The following is an 18,046-nucleotide window of genomic DNA, read 5'->3' as shown; positions in this document are numbered from 1 at the left end:
AAAATACTGACTGTTGCGGGGCCTACCCTTCCAAACTAGTTTTGTGAATAGGTCTGATAGCCTTCAACTCCTGTTCAAGGAGGTTTTTGGTTTTTATTTTGTTTTAAATTAATATTGTACTTAACAGCCACTACTGTATTTCCAGCCTACAAATACTGTATCTAAGAAGCTAGTCACAGGAACTTCCTCCTATTGGCCAATTGTAATAAAATGAACCTCCTCTAAAGCAAGGCTGAGTCTCTAACCGGCAGAACCAGATTCCCCAAGAGCAAAGTAACTAGTTTGCTCTTCTACTGTAGTATTACATTGCAAGGAGTCAGCTTCTCATACCACAGCTCTCTGAGATGCACCCTCCAGATGATTATTTAAGAACTAGGAGGAGCAGGCATGCAGAAACTGTTTAACAGAAAGGCACTCAAGACGCATTACTTAAGCAAATGGTCAAAATCATACTTTTCAGGATACACTGAAGTTTACTCTTAGAAGTAGGATTCCAGCACCGAAGAACAAAAAAAAACAAAAAAAACAAGACTGCCACCAGCACAGGACTATAAGGTAAACAGTTGGTTTTATTTTGCATTAATAGTTGCAAATATTACAGGAACAGTATACAGTACTGTTTAAAATGAAGTAACTAAGTGTGAAGATACACAAAATAGTGGATGTCTCCCCTGCTCTGAATTTGATAGTGTTACTAGCAAATATGCTCAACAGTTTTAATGCTCATGTATATGAATGCTAATCTGTGAGACAAGTTTTAACGCATACATGTATTTTTCTGGAAGTGTGCCAGAATCGCCTTAAAGGAAAGGACTTGATTTTAATTTTCCAAGTAAGTAGAATCTTTTATTAGGAAAGTTCATGTTTAAAACTGTGAGAGACATACATCAAAACATACCTGAAGTGATATACCGGCAGAGTGCTTCTCTCAGTTTGTCAAATTAAGTTTACCAAGTGAAAAACTGTATACACAGAAGAGCATGCTTATTTTACTTTAATTTTATATTAAGAAACTTGGGTTTCTCTTAAGACTGCATATTAACATATTTACTTCCGCATATGTCAAAGTTAAAGCACTAAAACTTAGATCAATTAGGATTTTTATGACGACTAGAGCTTTTGAACTTTATTTGAAGAGTCATGGGAAAGGGAGTGTTTGTGTACATTTAGTAGCACTGACATCAAGCATCTGGCATTTAAGAAAAGTATTGCCGATACACAGACAAGCATTCAGTCAAAAGTTCTGTTCACCTATAGGCAAAATCTGAATGCCTCAAAACAATACAAAATAACTTACTCCTCGATTTGCCTATTTCTAAAATGTAAGAATCCTGAGCAACAGAAAACAAAAATCTGAATGCTACGTGCTTTTGAAATACAACAGATGATTTAGTGGATTGATCCATATATGGACAAAGGACACTTTCAAATTAATGTCAGGTTGCACATTTTCTTATTTATATTTCAAGTTCCATCACACATGAAAGAATTTTACAAAACCAATTTTACTTTTCTCTATTTTTTTGCCTGTATCTCAGCCTGGGTCAAGATCCACTGATTTTCATGCATAAGCACAATGCTGCAATGTAAATACTGAAGGAGTATATTGACTCCTATCTTGCCAATGGATTTCTTTAAGAAGTATCATAAAAACATTCCTATGTGGAATATTTTTTGTAAAAGTCTGACTACACAACCTAAAATTTTGGACCCAATTTGACCTAACAAGATAAATCATGTATTGCCTACAAATGTGATTTCTAATTGATTCTAAAGTCTTTGTACTGCTCAAAATTCTAATAAATACTGCCCATCAAAAATCATGAACAGTGAAGGGTACCACAAACTCAGAAAATGTACAGTATCAGAAATGCTAGCAATAGCAGAAGTAATTCAATAGAAATGGATTTCCATGAGGAACAGTGGTTTCATTTAGAGATCATGGATACTGGTCTCTCTCTCCCCTCAGCCAAGGTAGGGTATTAACCAAGATTCTTACCATACACAGTGGGAAAAACAAAGGAGAGGTATGTGCATGCGTATGCACAAAGGAGATCTGATCATAACAGTGATCTGCAAAGGATAAGCAAGTCGGTTATGCTTTTCTGCACTTCATGGTATATAGAGAAGGCCTGAATTTATTAACTGTATTAATAATTAATAGTTAAAATAAATTTATGTATTAAAGAAAAGTGTGTTCAATTTGGCTTTATTGTTGCTTATAATATTAGAAATTCAGGTCTTCTCTACCCTGTTCTTCCCACAGGGCCATATGGACAAGAGAATGACCTACTCCTACTAATATCAGGAAAGTGAAACCTCAGCAATTAAGACAAGAAAGGATTTTTATTCCCTGTTTACATTAATGCCTATTTAACTCAAACACCTGACCTACAGTTGTGGGGAAAGACGTCTTTAGATTGCACATCCTTTCCCCTTCAACTAAGGGTTTAGTAAGCTCCCACTGCAATTTTTTAGTCTTCCAATGCAATCTCTGGCAAAGTCATGGAAGACAAGACTATACTGATTGTTTTATATGTTAGAAATACCAACATACAAAAACCTCACACTTTCAATCCTTCTTATATATTATGAAGGACCTAGAAAGCAAGACTCCTTTGATTCCCATCTCCTCTCTTTGCAGGACACTTTTAACAGATATTAACCAAGTAAAATATTACAAAATGAAACTAGCTATCTAAAATAGATTTTCAGCTGTAAGTAGTCTCCCATCCTCTATTTCCAAAGTAACAGACTCATTTTACAGTATGTTCTGGATTTGTTGAGAAGTGAGAGTCACATAATCCATCATTGCCTTTTTTGTATTTACTAGTAAATTGGCACTGGCATTTCTTTCTCAAAGACAGTGATTTATACTACTTTACCTCTCAAACTGGGACTCCCATTTAAAATAGTGAATTATCCTGAAAAACTGATGGCAAGATATGCCTTGAAGTAAGGTGCTGCAGTACCATCCACCTACTAAGGCAGGGGTCTCAAACACGCAGCCCGTGGGACGCATTCCTCCTGCAAAGTTATTTTCTGTGGCCCGCGAGCTCCTCACAGCCCCTCACCACCCCCAGCGTTTACCTAGAGCGGCTCTGGCCTGGCGTGCACCGGGGGCAGGGCAGCCTCCCTGCCTGTCTGCCCTGCCCCTGCACTGCTTCGGGAAGTGGCCGGAACCTGGGGAAGGAGAGGCGCAGGGGCGTGTGTGTTGATGTTGCTTCAGGCAGCGCCTCCAGCAGCTCCCACTGGCTGCGGTTCCCCGTTCCCAGCCAATGGGAGATGCTGGGGGTGGTGCTTGAAGCAACAGCAACACACCCGCTCCGTGCCCCTGCTCCCCCATGTTCCAGCCGCTTCCTGGAGTGGCACAGGAGCAGGGCAGGCAGGCAGGGAGCCTGCCCTCCCTCCGGTCTGTGCCGGGCCAGAGCCCACCCCCCAAGTCCCTCCTGCAGTTGGATCCCCTGCCGCACCCCAACCCACTGCCCTGACCCCCTGCCGCACCCCTCACCCCATCTGCACCCCACACCAACTCCTTGCCCTGAGCCCCCTGCCGCACCCCTCATCCCTCCTGCATCCCACACCTTAACTCCCTGCCGTGAGCCTTTGCCACACCCCACACTCCTACTGCACCACCTGCGGGCAGGGAGGGGGCAGAGTTGGGGTGGGGATTTCAGGGAAGGGGTTGGAATGGGGGCAGGGAAGGAGTGGGAAAGGAGCGGGACCTCATGGAAGGGGTGGAGTGGGGGCAGGGCCGAGGGCAGCATGGTGGGGGAGGTGTCACTAATGCAGCCCTTGGGCCAATGTACTAGTCCTCATGTGGCCCTCGTGGTCATTTGAGTTTGAGACCCCTGGTGTAAGGGGATGGAATGAAGAGTTTGTACACGTGCATTTGGAAGGAGATTAAAGAGAATCAACTTTATCTAATTCAAGATTCCCCCAGCCAAGTCCACCACCTCTAAATATAGGGTATACTTAGAAATACAGTAATCTCTCTCTGTGTTATATTTGTAGCCATGTCTAGTGCAGCTCCTCTCTTAGGCTACCACTTGAAGTAATCATGATAATGACAATTCTAACTTTTGTTTCACTTAGAACAACTTATCCTGTGACTCATTCCCACCTCACTTCTGAATCCTATTTTCATTTACTGGGAGTGTTTTTTCAAAGCTCTCCACCCTGCACTATTTGAATCATGACTGCCCGATCAAACAGAATCTATCCAGAGAGAACTCTGAGTTCAAAACAAGGCTTCGAAACTTCAGGCTAAAGGGCAGACAGACAGTAACTGGTATTTTTGTATGTCTATACACAGGATTTAAACTCAGAGAGGTAGCTGTGTTAGTCTGGATCTGTAAAAAGCCACAGAGTCCTGTGGCACCTTAAAGACTAACAGATGTATGGGAGTGGGAGCATAAGCTTTCGTGGATGAATATGCATTACATGCATCTGACAAAGTGGGTATTCACCCACAAAAGCTTATGCTCCTATACATCTGTTAGTCTTTAAGGTGCCACAGGACTCTGCTGCTTTTTTACAGGATTTAAACTATATGTAAACACATTATAAAGGAGAAGGAACTGAAAACCTTCCACAGACAAGTGTCAGGGGGTATCCGTGTTAGTCTGGATCTGTAAAAGCAGCAAAGAATCCTGTGGCACCTTACAGACTCAGGGCTTGTCTACATCACAAAGTTGCAGCGCTGGTGAGGGGGTTACAGCGCTGCAACTTAGGAGGTGTACACATCTGCAGGGCACCACCAGCGCTGCAACTCCCTGTTTGCAGCGCTGGCCGTACTCCCGTTTTGTCTCGGGTGTAGAGGATCCAGCGCTGGTAATCAAGTATAGACACTTACCAGCGCTTTTCTTGACCTCCGTGGAATAAGCAGGTATCCCAGCATACCTGAGGAAGCCTCTGGTAATCAAGCTGGTCTCCTTCCCCGGCTTGCTCTCGCGTTCCCCGAACCCCGAGCAAGCAGGTCTCCTTCCCTGAGGTTTGCTGGGTGGTTCCGGGAACGCGAGAGCAAACCGCGGTGAAGCTGGTCTCCTTCCCCGGTTTGCTCTCGCGTTCCCCGAACAAGCAGGTCTCCTTCCCTACGGTTTGCAGGGTGGTTCGGGGAACGCGAGAGCAAACCGCGGCGAAGCTGGTCTCCTTCCCCGGTTTGCTCTCTCGTTCCCCGAACCCCCGAGCAAGCAGGTCTCCTTCCCTGCGGTTTGCTGGGTGGTTCGGGGAACGCGAGAGCAAACCGGGAAAGGAGACCAGCTTCGCCGCGGTTTGCTCTCGCGTTCCCCGAACAAGCAGGTCTCCTTCCCTGCGGTTTGCAGGGTGGTTCGGGGAACGCGAGAGCAAACCGCGGCGAAGCTGGTCTCCTTTCCCGGTTTGCTCTCGCGTTCCCCGAACCCCCCTTGAAGCCGCCCAACAGCGCTGCAGTGTGGCCACATCTAACACCACTTGCAGCGCTGGTTGCTGTAAGTGTGGCCACTCTGCAGCGCTGGCCCTATACAGCTGTACTAATACAGCTGTAACAACCAGCGCTGCAAAATTGTAGATGTAGACATACCCTAACAGACGTTTTGGAGCATGAGCTTTCATGGGTGAATACCCACTTCATCAGATAACGGCTCATGCTCCAAAACGTCTGTTTGTCTACAAAGTGCCACAGGATTCTTTGCTGCTTCCACAGACAAAAGACTGAAGACTAAATAATCCAGCTCTAGCCTTGTAGAAATTAGATAATGGGATATAAAGCCTTTCACCTGTAGCTCATTGGATTCTATTTGACCCAGATCATCTGACAGCTAGCTGGGTGGCCAGTGTAAAGTGAATTGGTGGGTTTAGGCTATTTCCTCTCATAACTGTGTCCATAAAAACTTGTCAGCTTTGTTAGCAGTAGCATCTCAGGGGCCACTGGTTTGTTTATCATGAAGGTTTAAGATCTCTCTCACCCCCAGAAGCAGAGCAATGCAGAAGGTTACACTACTACTGCCTCTGCTATACTGTACATGGATAGAGAGCTTGATTGTGGAGTCAGCATACGGTTGATGTGTGCTCTTTGCACAGTGCAGTTCTTTTGCTAAAAATCCTGAAAGTTGTCTGGAAAGCTCTCTCACACTTTAGTAAAGCACTGTTTCATGGGTACAATGTCAGTATTCTGGTCTGGCAGCTGTGAAATGGGACCAAGCACTAGTCAGCAATCTACAGAGTATGAATTTTTAGTCTTCAGTTGTATAAGTCAGGAGAGCAAACCCTGAATGGTCTGGGTAGCTACCAGTTGCCATAGAAATTAAATGCATTGATTTCACCCATCTCCCATGCTGCCCAGCTTCATTGCCCTCAAAGTATATAGCAGTGACTGAGCTTCCAAAATAGTCACCATTGCAGCCGAGGTTAGCCTAATTTTCATTGGGGGAGTTTTGTGATTTGTAGTTGTGGTATCATATTTGCATCAACAATCAAGTAAAGGTGAAGCTACTCCATTTTGTAGCCACAAATGAACAGAAGAAAGGTTGTCAAGTATCAGAGGGTAGCCGTGTTAGTCTGGATCTGTAAAAGCAGCAAAGAATCCTGTGGCACCTTATAGACTAACAGACGTTTTGGAGCATGAGCTTTCGTGGGTGAATACCCACTTCCTCAGATGCATGCATGCATCTGAGGAAGTGGGTATTCACCCACGAAAGCTCATGCTCCAAAACGTCTGTTAGTCTATAAGGTGCCACAGGATTCTTTGCTGCTTTTAGAAGAAAGGTTAGCATCTCCATTACTCGTTTTGAAAACCCTGCCAGTTTTTTCATTAGGGGCACTGACAATGTTAAGACATTTTTAAAGTTAGGATGTTAGCTATGGTAAAAGCCACGTCAGAAACTTTAAAAATCTCCATTCTCGTTTCTAATTAGGTTTAAACATTCCCATTACACAGCTTGCCTATTTCTGCAGTTAGTAAAAAGAGTGGTTTGTCAGTCTGGACTTCCAGGTGCAGTGTTCATTTAACATCAAGAGGCCACCTTCAAGCTGTTAGTGTTGAGTTCTGGAAGTCCTTACTGCATGCACTTCTCACTTTCCATTACCCAAAGAAACGGTGAGATACAGCACAACTGCTATCTGTATGCATGGGAATTGTGATAATTATTATTATGGCAATGTTTAAAATAAAGGATCCAGAACTCGCAGGTTTCTAATCCAAATCCTGGTTTTGCCAATGACAAAATATGTACAAAATACTTCATTATTTATCTAGTTTCCCCAACTGTAAAGAGATGCAATAAACTATTTACCTCACAGGAACATGTGGAGGATCAGCTGTTGTACAGCACTTTGAAGACATAAAAGCTTACACAGACTATGACTCACAACAGCCACCATTTCTTAACATTCCACTAATGTTAGTGCTTCAGCCCATTCTCCACCCTGTACTATCTCAGCTGCTCACAATCCCCTCCTTCACCCAGCATCTCAAGGCTAGCAACCTACAATAATTCTCATTCTTCCTAGAATATAATGGCCTTACAAAATTCTGCAGTTCTCTCTCCTGGAGTTTACCAGTCCCTCAGGAACCCTCAACCCCTTCTAGTATGTCCAAAGAAATCACTTTTTCCCCTGTCCGTCACATCCAGAACTTCCCACTCATCCCTCACACCCTCAAACAACCCTCTCATTAATGCCACTAGCCCTTTCAACTCTTAAGAAAGCTTGTTCCTTGTTTTCCCTTCACAACTGTCTTCTAATCCGACTCCCAGTTTCACACACTGCACCCAATACCACCACTTCGCCTCAAAACCTACTCATGCTAATCACCAAGTTTCTAAATATACCACCTCGCACAAATTCACCACGCTCTGCTCCACCCAGAGCCATGTTCCAGGCACCTTCTATCAACAACCCTATCAGGAGTCAGTGGCAGAGCTTACCTGCAGCAAACTAGGACAGCTGTATGGACAAATAGCCCCAAAAGCACTTACTCCAGTAGGATCCCAGATGGGTGTCACATTCTTATGTGAGCCCCAAGCATCAGATTTCTAACGTAAGCATTATTGCCCACTACTCGTTACTTTTTCAATGGACAATGATGTTGCACTAAAAACGTGCAGTGCAGTTGAATACATTATAACAAGCTTCAGTTTATAAAGCCTGTTCAAGTGGGTATGTTTTTTCAGGCTGAACAACCTTCACAGAGTCCCTCTGTTTGCTACATTCCTTTTATTGCACAACATATAACACACACAGATACCCAGAGTGTTTATAGTGAATAATTCATTTTTTACAATATGCACAAATGCAGCAGCGTTTTAAAAACAGAAGCTGGTCTAACTGGACTGAATTTGGCACAGAAACAGAAAATATGACTTGTTCCAATACAATTTACAAATAGCTATTTTTCCATGAACATCAGCTCGTTTAACATTTTAAAGCAGTGACTTTTTTTAATAGAGGAAATATTCATCAAGTCTGCTTACCATTTGATAAACAAAAAAATGAGCCTGCATATCCTGTAAGCATGATGTTTTAAATTAAAAAAAGAAAAACCTGTGCCTTTCTTCTGTATCTACTTTAATGCAGCATTAGGGGTAACCTCATTGGAAGATTCTACAGCAAAACGTTGAAAGCATAACAAATTGTTCTCCAATTTCGTGAGAAAATACACAAGCAAAGCGGCTGAATAAACTGAAAATTCAGATCTAATTTTTCCCATGTGGACCAAAAAGTATTTTAACAACAGACATTTCAAATGTTGCACATCTCACTGAGCCTATTCTTGTACTACTAATATGAGGCACCTAAGAATGACGACTTGGACTCCAGACCACACTACACTCTTAAAACTCTGCTCACAGCCACTGCTCAAAAGCGACTGTCATGCAGGGTTCTTCTCTCTCATATAGTCTATAGCAGGGGTCGGCAACCTCTGGCACGCAGCTCGCCAGGGTAAGCCCCCTGGCAGGCTGGGCCAGTTTGTTTACCTGCTGCATCGGCAGGTTCGGCCGATTGCAGCCCCCACTGGCAGCGGTTCACGATCCCAGCCCAATGGGGACTGCAGGAAGTGGAGCAGGCTGAGGGATGTGCTGACCGTGACTTCCCGCCATCTCCATTGGCCTGGAACTGCAAACCGCAGCCAGTGGGAGCCGCGATCAGCCAAACCTGCCAACGCAGCAGGTAAACAAACTGGCCCGGCCCACCAGGGTGCTTACCCTGGTGAGTCGCATGCCAGAGGTTGCCGACCCCTGGTCTATAGCGTTGTTTCTGAATACGGTTGTAATATAGCTTGGAACCATGTTAGAGATGGATACCAACTGTGTTTACAGCCATTCAAGGCTGCACTGTGTTTGACTGAAAATACTGAGCACTTACACTGCTTGTTTTGAGCCATAGCATAATGAGACCACCAGCAATTACACAATCTGCCTATCCCCCACTTCAACTTGTCAACTGTATTTATCTGAAACATCTGACTTTGCATTTTTCTTAGTTTCCAACACACTGACAAGCTTAATTGGCAAGCAGTGTCTGCAGGCAACAGCTAGGCTGAAAGGATGTAAGATATGGAACTAAGTTTCAATTGCTTTCATTCCATTACCACTAAGACTAAAGTAAAAGCACAAAGTTGTCCAATTATTAATAGCTACTTAAAGTGTTTTCCTCTTAACTCTGTGAGTTTAATATTTGAACACTAATTGCTCAATCTGTGAGCGTGTAGGGTAAGATAGGAGACTGGTATTCTGAATATTCCAGTACACAGTCCCAGGATATTCATACACTATCATTACATTTTCCTATAAGGAAGCGCGCATTCACAAATTTGAAGATAATGTCATTCAAATACATGGAAACTACACAGACAGTTCTTTAAAGATATAAAGATATACAAAGATATACAAAATCCAAAACCACTGTTTTTCTGCCATTGCATGTTTACACTAACAGTGAGTTGGTAGCCAACGTTCATTATGATTACAACTGGTTTTGAAGGGGTAACATGGTGAGTGCTTGTTTTAAAGTTTTCCAACAATTAACTGCAAATCATTCAGCTTCACAAAAGCTCTATCTTGCCACTCTCCACCTACCACCAATGGTGTATCCTTATAACTTGCCTTTTAATTATAGGCTTCTTAAATCATTCTAAATTAACATGGGTCAACAGATGTGTTAGGTTATGCTAAAACAGATTTTCAGGTCACTTCTCTGAAGTTTCATTCAGCACTCCCGATTACTTTCACATGCCCCAATCTGAACTTTCCCTGGAGCAGTCTAAATGGTGCCAAGCAATTCTGAAACATTTCAAAAGAATGTTATTTTTAACGAATCACGTCTCCTACTAGGGGCAGATGTAGAGTAAGTTTAGCTATGCTAAGGAATTATTGCAACAACATAAATACATCGTACAAGGGCTTCTTTGTTTTGGGCAACGTTTTCCAGTAGATTAACAGACTTGCCTGATCTTAAGTCTCTGTACATTACCAAAACACTGATACTGCTGGATTTGTTGGCTCTTAGAAAAATATTACATTGTATCACAAAAAAACTACAAGATAGCAGCAAAAAAACAAGAAAAATCAGGGAGAGCATGGGGAGACTACCAATGCTAGGATACAGTATCTATCTATACTCCAATTACTTATGGCCTGCAGCAAAAAGTCTGAACACAGTTTACATTTATTGTTGTGTTTGATTTCCTGTTAAATCCTCCTGTGCACAGGCATATTTAAGAGTTTGTTGGAAATATATTCATAAATGTTCAGTTTCATAACTTTTCATTATGCAAACATACATTTAGGGACCTTAAGTGTTGACTAGGGATCAGAGAAACTACAACTGTACCATTATTTAAGGTGTTCACACTACTGTGTAAATATGTACAAAAGGTGTTTTGCATACTGATAATTTATAGGAATCACTCCTTTGCTGTCATTTTGTGTGTCACCACTTGAATGCTATATAAGCACACTAAACTTGATTGTTAAAGATCTTGACTTTTAAAAAAAAAAATCAATATATTAAAAAGCGTTGTCCTGTCACTACCAAAAAAACAGCAAAAATGTTAACTACATTCTACTAGTTTACACTTACTAACTATAGAGGCAACGCTTTACGCAATAACTCTAAGCAATTTTGAATTATTTGAAGGTTATGGAGTTGAATCTTGGCAGTATGATGGTGAACTCTGATAACATTACAGAAGGGCTTTAAACATGTAACTCGCTTCATTTATTCTAACGTGTTCTGATCTAATTGGTGAAGTTCATCTGAAAATTAACCTTGTGCAAAAGGTACACTTCAATTAAGGGTGGTGGGAACATTTCAAGATAGAACGCACTTAAACTCCTCCTATTAAGTCTATAGGAAGGGAGCTGTAATGTCCCAGTCTGCTCAAATTCTCCATTTTTGCCACCAGTGAGAAGTTTATCGCAAAGGTAAAGGTAAAAGAGTAAACCTACCTAAATGCTAACTGTTAGAACATTCAGGTCATCTCTGTAGACACAATGAAAAGGATTTCAGAGCCAAACAAGGGACCATGGTACTGTGTATAGTTATATAAGGACCAGTGAACAGTTTACAATAAGTTTTTTATCATTTATCCTTTGTCACAGCAGGCAGTCATGACCTCTATAGGTAAGGATGCACAGAAGTTTCTTTTACAACTCCATTATCAGATGCTCCTCTCTTCCTTCAGTCTTCACCTCTTTCTTTGAAATTTTCCATTCCTGCTTTTTGCCCGATGATAAGTTTTTTGGAAAATTTGAACAAAATCTTATTAGTCATTTTTGAGTTCATGTAGAGTGGGGGAGTGTTGTGTTTTTCTTCAATGCACATGATGAGAAATTTCTACCAGCCAAACTTTAATAAAAACAGTACAACAACACTAATTGGTTGATATAGGAGTTCACATTCCAAATGTACATACCTGTTTTGCTGACTAGACCTAAGGTTCCTGATCATTCACAGAAAATATTATAAACATAATTTAACCCAGAAGTAATCTACCCTTGGTAATCTGTTGCTCTGTTACACCTAACATAGATGTATCAGGTTGACAACTCATTATCCTGACAGACAAAGCAGCATTTTGGAATCAACATGAACAAATTTAGACATTAAAGAAAATCCTAAATTGGTTTAGATTAGATATAAACAATTTATATGTATATAGAATATATATTTCCCATTCAACATATAAACAATTTATTAAATAAAGTCACTAACTTCACATTAAATGATGCTTGTGTAATTTACAGTCCTAAGTGTAGAAAGAACAGAAGTACTTGTGGTATCTTAGAGACTAACAAATTTACTTGAGCATAAGCTTTTGTGGGCTACAGCTCACTTCATCGGATGCATGTAGTGGAAAATACAGTAGGAAGATATATATAGACACAGAGAACATGAAACAATGGGTGTTACCATACACACTGTAAGGAGAGTGATCGGTTAAGGTAAGCTATTATCAACAGGAGAGAAAAAGAACTGTTTGTAGTGGTAATGAAAATGGCCCATTTCCAGCAACTGACAAGGAGAAGTGAGGAACTTCAGGTGGGGGGGAAATAAGCATGGGGAAATAGTTTTATTTTGTGTAATAGTCCATCCACTCCCAGTCTTTATTCAAGCCTAATTTGATGGTGTCCAATTTTCAAATTAGTTCAAATTCAGCAGTCTCTCGGAGTCTGTTTTTAAAGTTTTTTTGCTGTAATATTACAACTTTTAGGTCTGTAATCAAGTGGCCAGGGAGAAACTCCTAAGTGTAGTTATCTTCGGTTTATAATTTAAATATATCCCTCTTGTCTCAGATCTAGTATAACCAATGTTTAATTCCAGAAAAGTTTCAGAGTCATGTTGCAGAAGTCCTCTGGAAAAATGTCTGGGCTGACTAAAGCTCTGTGACATTAAAATGAATTTTACACTAGTAACTCCAAATGTAAGGTCATCAGGTACTATACAACTTTCTCATATTACACTGTACTTGCACAAAAATCCTGAACTAGACAGTTACCCCAAGTCCTATTCCAGAGTGGTAGCTGGAAACTGAGGTGCTACTGTAAAAACAAGCCCATACATTATTTTCTCCTTTGATGGGGAGCAGGGGGGTAGGAAGAGGAGAAGAAGGCTTAATAGCAGTAGTACTGAAACAGCCACAAAAATGCCACTACATTAAAATATGTTGATTCCACATTTGAGAAACCAGCCCATACAGGGTTTTTCACCACACTATTTAAGATGACCACTGTTTGAAAGCCCCTATGAGTCTGAGCCCACAATAAGCACAAAGAACACAAGCAGTCATAAGGGGCTCTGCTCTATGTAATGACCCATACAGTATAACATTTAACTAAATACTTTAAAACTATTACACTCCAAAGACAGTGTAAGCTAAAAATTCAAAGAAAGCTTCAAGCCAAGTGTGCTGTTTTGTTAAAGTTGCATCAGACATTAGTTTCATTCCCTTTCAAAATCCTGTTGCAATTTTTTTGAAGAATGGTGGAGGGCTGATGATAGGAATAGGCAACACTGCTGAAGCTGATTTTTAGTTGTTCACGGATGACAGAGTAGACAGGCAGAGGAAAGGGTGGAATGCTGCCTCTTCAAGATCATTTTGAAGGAGCAGCTGAAAAGACTACAGTAAATTCATTTTCTAAGGGACTAATCATCTAACAGTTTACACATCTTATATACTCACATGAATGAAAAATTTCATACATTAAGATAATTAAAATCAGAGTGCTGTACCAAATAAAAAAAAATCCAATAGAACTTAAACCTCTTAAAACACACCTACTACATGGCACTTACCCACTTCCAGAAAGAGAAAATGCCACAATGCCAGGCTTCAGAGGACAAAATATAGACTATACTCATTTCCCCTCAATAAGTCTTATTATTTTGAGATGGCTTTATTAGTCACATGTAGTAGAACTATAGATATGTTAAGCAGGTACAGTAGAACCTGAGTGATACAAACACCTCAGGAATGGAGATTGTTCGTAACTGAATAAAATGTGGTTGTTCTTCCAAACGTTTACAACTGAGCGCTGACTCAATACAGCATTGAAACTTTACTATGCAGAAGAAAAATGCTACTTTTAGCCATCTTAATTTAAATGAAACAAGCACAGAAACAGTTTCCTTACCTTGTCAAAAAAACCAAACTTCTCCCTTTTTATTTTTTAGTAGTTTATGTTTAACATAGTACTGTACAGTGTTTGATTTCCCGCCCCCCCCCTTGTCTCTACTGACTGATTGAGTACTTCCAGTTCCAACTGAGGCGTGTGGTTGACCAGTCAGTTCGCAACTCTGGTGTTCGTAACTTTGAGGTTCTACTGTAATTCTAATAAAGACAGAGAAAACTTTCCAACTATACTACCATGAATGCTGTATGCACCAAATACAACTTACAGAACAATAAAGGAATTTTAAAAGTAGCTACCCTTAGTTTAACTATATAGGCCTTGGGGGAGGGGCAAGATTTCAAAATCATGTTAAACAAAAAGGCCTAAAATAGTTTTTCCAAACAAAAATATTTCACTTTTGAAGGTCTAGCGTATAACAACCCAGGGCTAGAAATTAAGTGTTCTGTGGCCCATTGGGAAGCTGAGAATGCTATAAAACTCCTGTTTCTAATCCTGCAAATTCAGAGCTACCCCAGTAGGAATTTCACCTCACACTCCAAGAATTCACATTAAAATGTAAATTATTTGAAGACATTTTTTTTCAAACATGCCCTACCTTAATTTTCTAATCCACTTTAATTTCTAGATATCAAACCAGAAAACTACTGCTGGCACAGGACTGAACTGCCCATCTTGGGCCTCAGGCCAGTGTACATTTGGAGAGTAAGTTCTGCAGTGAAAAGGCAGAGATATGCTCTAAACTGGCACCTGTTTGAAGCAAGTCAAAGGCTTGGGGTTTTACAGCATGTCCTAATGGAAGTGGATTAGTAGGCAGGGTGCAGGTGAGGCAGTCAGCAATACATGTTAAATACAATTTATCAAATAGCTGTGATCACCAGACACAAGGTATATTTAGTCTGATGTTCATCTTCTCCCATTTGCTGCTTCTTTGACATCTTATCTCTGTGCACAGGAATAGGTCTCTGCCATCTGCATAGCCAGTGTGTGCGCAGATAATTGCTAAACAGGGATTTTTTTGTTGTTGTTACATTTAGGATTACAGTGACATCCACTCATAAGGAAAGAAAGGTAGCTTGCTGTTCCTTGCACAACGGAAAAAATGAAAGACCGCCTTCAAGAACTTAAACTGCGAGCAAAAGAACTGCAGCTAGCTGAAGAGAACAGCTGTGCGCCTGAGGTGAAAGACGACCACCAAGTAGAGTTGGAACAGCAAGCTATTATTTATGAGAAAGAGCCCATAACTGAGAGGCACCTAAATGAAATCCAGAGACTTCAGGATGAGATTAGTAACTTGGCAGAGGATGTTCAAAAGTTTGGTCAGCAGCAGAAAAGCCTCGTGTCCTCAATGAGAAGGTTCAGTGTTCTTAAAAAGGAGTCCAACATTACAAGAGAAATAAAAATTCAAGCAGAGCATGTAAGTAAATGCTTGGATGAACTATCAAAAACAGTGAAGAAGTCTGAAAGTGAACACGGGCCATCTTCTGCCATTGTAAGAATCCTTACATCTCAGCATGCGTTCCTTTTCCAGCGTTTCCAGAACACCATGCTTTCATACAATGATGCTATAACAGCCAAGCAGGAGAAATGCAAGACATTCATTTTCCGCCAGCTTGACGTGGTTGGGAAAGAGGTCTCCGAGGAAGAAGTGAATGATATGCTTCAAAAAGGAAAATGGGAGATTTTCAATGAAAATCTGCTTACTGAAGTCAAAATCACTAAAGCTCAACTATCAGAGATTGAACAAAGACATAAAGAACTGGTCAATCTGGAGAACCACATCAAAGACTTGAAGGAATTGTTTATCCAGATCTCACTTCTGGTGGAGGAACAAGGGGAAATTATCAACAACATTGAAATAGGTGTAAACAATACTCAAGATTATGTTCAAACATCAAGAGAGAAGTTTAGACTTGCAGCCAAGTATAGAAAGAGAAACCCTTGTAAAGCAATATGTTGCTGGTGTTGTCCACGCTGCAGATAACAAAAAGGGATGATTCTCAACATTCACAGGCTACTGTTTTGCCAGCAGAACTTTTGAAGCAGTTCTGAGGATTCCATTTACACTTCAGTTTGTCTCTGTTTACTCTCCCCACCTCGAGGGCTCTTTCCTTCTACTTCTGTGCATCTCACGCTCAAAAGGGGGAAAAAAAATCCTCTCTGAGCTCCTGCAAGTGGCTCTTCCTGGCAGAACTAGAGAAGTAGTACCTAGGGATTCTCAGCAGTTTGTCTGCTTCTGATAGGTTGCGGTAGAAGTGTTATATTGGAAGCACAGATGAAGTGGAAAGATCACCTTTTCTGATCCTACCAACCCAGAGTAATCCTGCTTTAAAAGGTTGTCCAGTGGAGCTGGTGGATTATCACAGTGACCAGTGTGATATAAGCACAAGGTCTAGGAGGTTCCGCCAGTGGTGCTGGGAAGTATTAACAGTATTGCAAAGCCAAACATTCAGAAGTCATGTGTCGGGCCCCCAGAACCATGAGACTGGCTTAGTTATATATTTTTTAAAAATTAGTTTAAGGTTATTTTTATTTGCCTTCTGGTTTTTGAGCTTTTAACTTGCACCTGAGTCATGTTTTCAGGCTTTTCTCAGCAGCTATGAGGGCAAGCAACTTTTTTTTGTTTTTAAATTTGCAAGATGAGATATCTAATCACTTTTCTCCAGGAACTGAGGCTTTAAATTAAGACATCATGTATAACTAAAATTATGATAAAAATCACAAGTGTTGCCAACTGGAGAGGGGAACCACGCACATTTCTCCATTTATAAAATGTATGAATTATATCTCTGTCCAGAGTGAATGTATGTGTTTATGACGCGTAATTAATGTGTTTAGATATAAACTATTTAAATATAAGGACTGAACCAAACAATTCTAAATTAAAGTAACCACTGTTTTCTGAAAGTGTGAATTACAGAAATATAGAAACCTCATTCAATGGCTATGCTGTCCATATTTTACTCTATTCCTTCACTCAAGACTTTCCTTCTCCCCATTCCCACACAGAAAGATCATTATCCACTAGTTCCTATTTAGCAAGGTGGGTATTTAGAACATACCAGTAAGCTGCCAATTTAGTCAGGATTTCAGTCTTCAGTTAGTTAAAGATCTCAGATCACTTGCACTTCAAGACAAGTATTTCTTAAATTCAGTTAACCTGTAGAGTTGCCAGTTTAGTTTGGACGTATTCCTTGAGGTTTCATCACATGACAAACTTTAATTAAAAATTACTCTTTAATTCCTGGAGACTCCGGGATGATCCTGGAGGGTTGGCAATCCTATGCTGGAAGCAGTCAGAGCAGCAGAACTGAACTTACATCAAATATGCAAGTACATGAATATTTCCATATAAAACTACACTGAGAATGTTACAGTGGCAATAAATACAACAGTAAGACCATGAAAAAAGCATTCCATGTGCTGTGATACCAAAATACAGTACTGTGGACTCAAAAAAAATGTATATATCTATATTCATTCCCTGATGGTGCCTATGTAGCCAAAGTGACATGAATTAATTCTCCTTTTTAAACTTCAGAATCTATATCCCAAGATTTTCAACTTCTGATTAATTAATTAAACAGTCTGTGAATTTGCCTTTTAAAACTATGTTTATGATTAAACTATCAGACATTACCTCTTCATCTACTGCAAACCTACGATGGAGTCCAACCCAGAGACGGTAGCAAAGATTAGATAGGAGCCTCATGCAGAGGTCACCAAGCTGCTTTTTCCTTTTGTATCAGTTCCCCTCAAGATAGATGTATGGTTGGATGCTCTTCGGGCCTCACTTGCACCAGGCGCCAGCCATGTTCCTCTCATCCTTTTATCTCTGTTCGCTTTCTCTCTCCATACCTTGTTTCTTCTTTTAAGCATATTTGCCTTTCGATTTAAAAAATTTTGTTTGGCTCTTTCTGGTATTTTTGTCCCCCCTC

The 18,046-nt window shown here is 40.7% G+C and overlaps 3 protein-coding genes across 10 annotated transcripts in view; 2 read left to right on the top strand and 1 right to left on the bottom strand.

The window, feature by feature from the left end:
* PROS1 (protein S) overlaps positions 1-18,046 on the top strand; it is a 490,278-nt gene that overhangs the window by 388,684 nt on the left and 83,548 nt on the right. The gene's annotated exons all lie outside the window — the stretch shown is intronic.
* The window catches only part of ARL13B (ADP ribosylation factor like GTPase 13B), a 97,997-nt gene that overhangs the window by 49,961 nt on the left and 29,990 nt on the right, over positions 1-18,046 (bottom strand). The window lies entirely within an intron of this gene.
* STX19 (syntaxin 19) lies at positions 316-17,712 on the top strand. The gene is made up of 2 exons (XM_050961391.1): positions 316-555; positions 15,146-17,712. The coding sequence occupies exon 2, from the start codon at positions 15,211-15,213 to the stop codon at positions 16,090-16,092; it is 882 nt and encodes a 293-aa protein (XP_050817348.1). The 5' UTR covers positions 316-555; positions 15,146-15,210; the 3' UTR covers positions 16,093-17,712.

This window comes from Gopherus flavomarginatus, chromosome 1 (genome assembly GCF_025201925.1).
Source record: "Gopherus flavomarginatus isolate rGopFla2 chromosome 1, rGopFla2.mat.asm, whole genome shotgun sequence".
Taxonomy (NCBI): domain Eukaryota; kingdom Metazoa; phylum Chordata; order Testudines; family Testudinidae; genus Gopherus; species Gopherus flavomarginatus.
The sequence above is the reverse complement of the archived record's forward strand: the minus strand, read 5'-3'. Positions and strand labels throughout refer to the sequence as shown.

What these genes read in the sequence shown, in the direction of transcription:
- STX19 (XM_050961391.1), top strand. Translation starts at nt 15,211, where the DNA reads ATGAAAGACCGCCTTCAAGAACTTAAACTGCGAGCAAAAGAACTGCAG.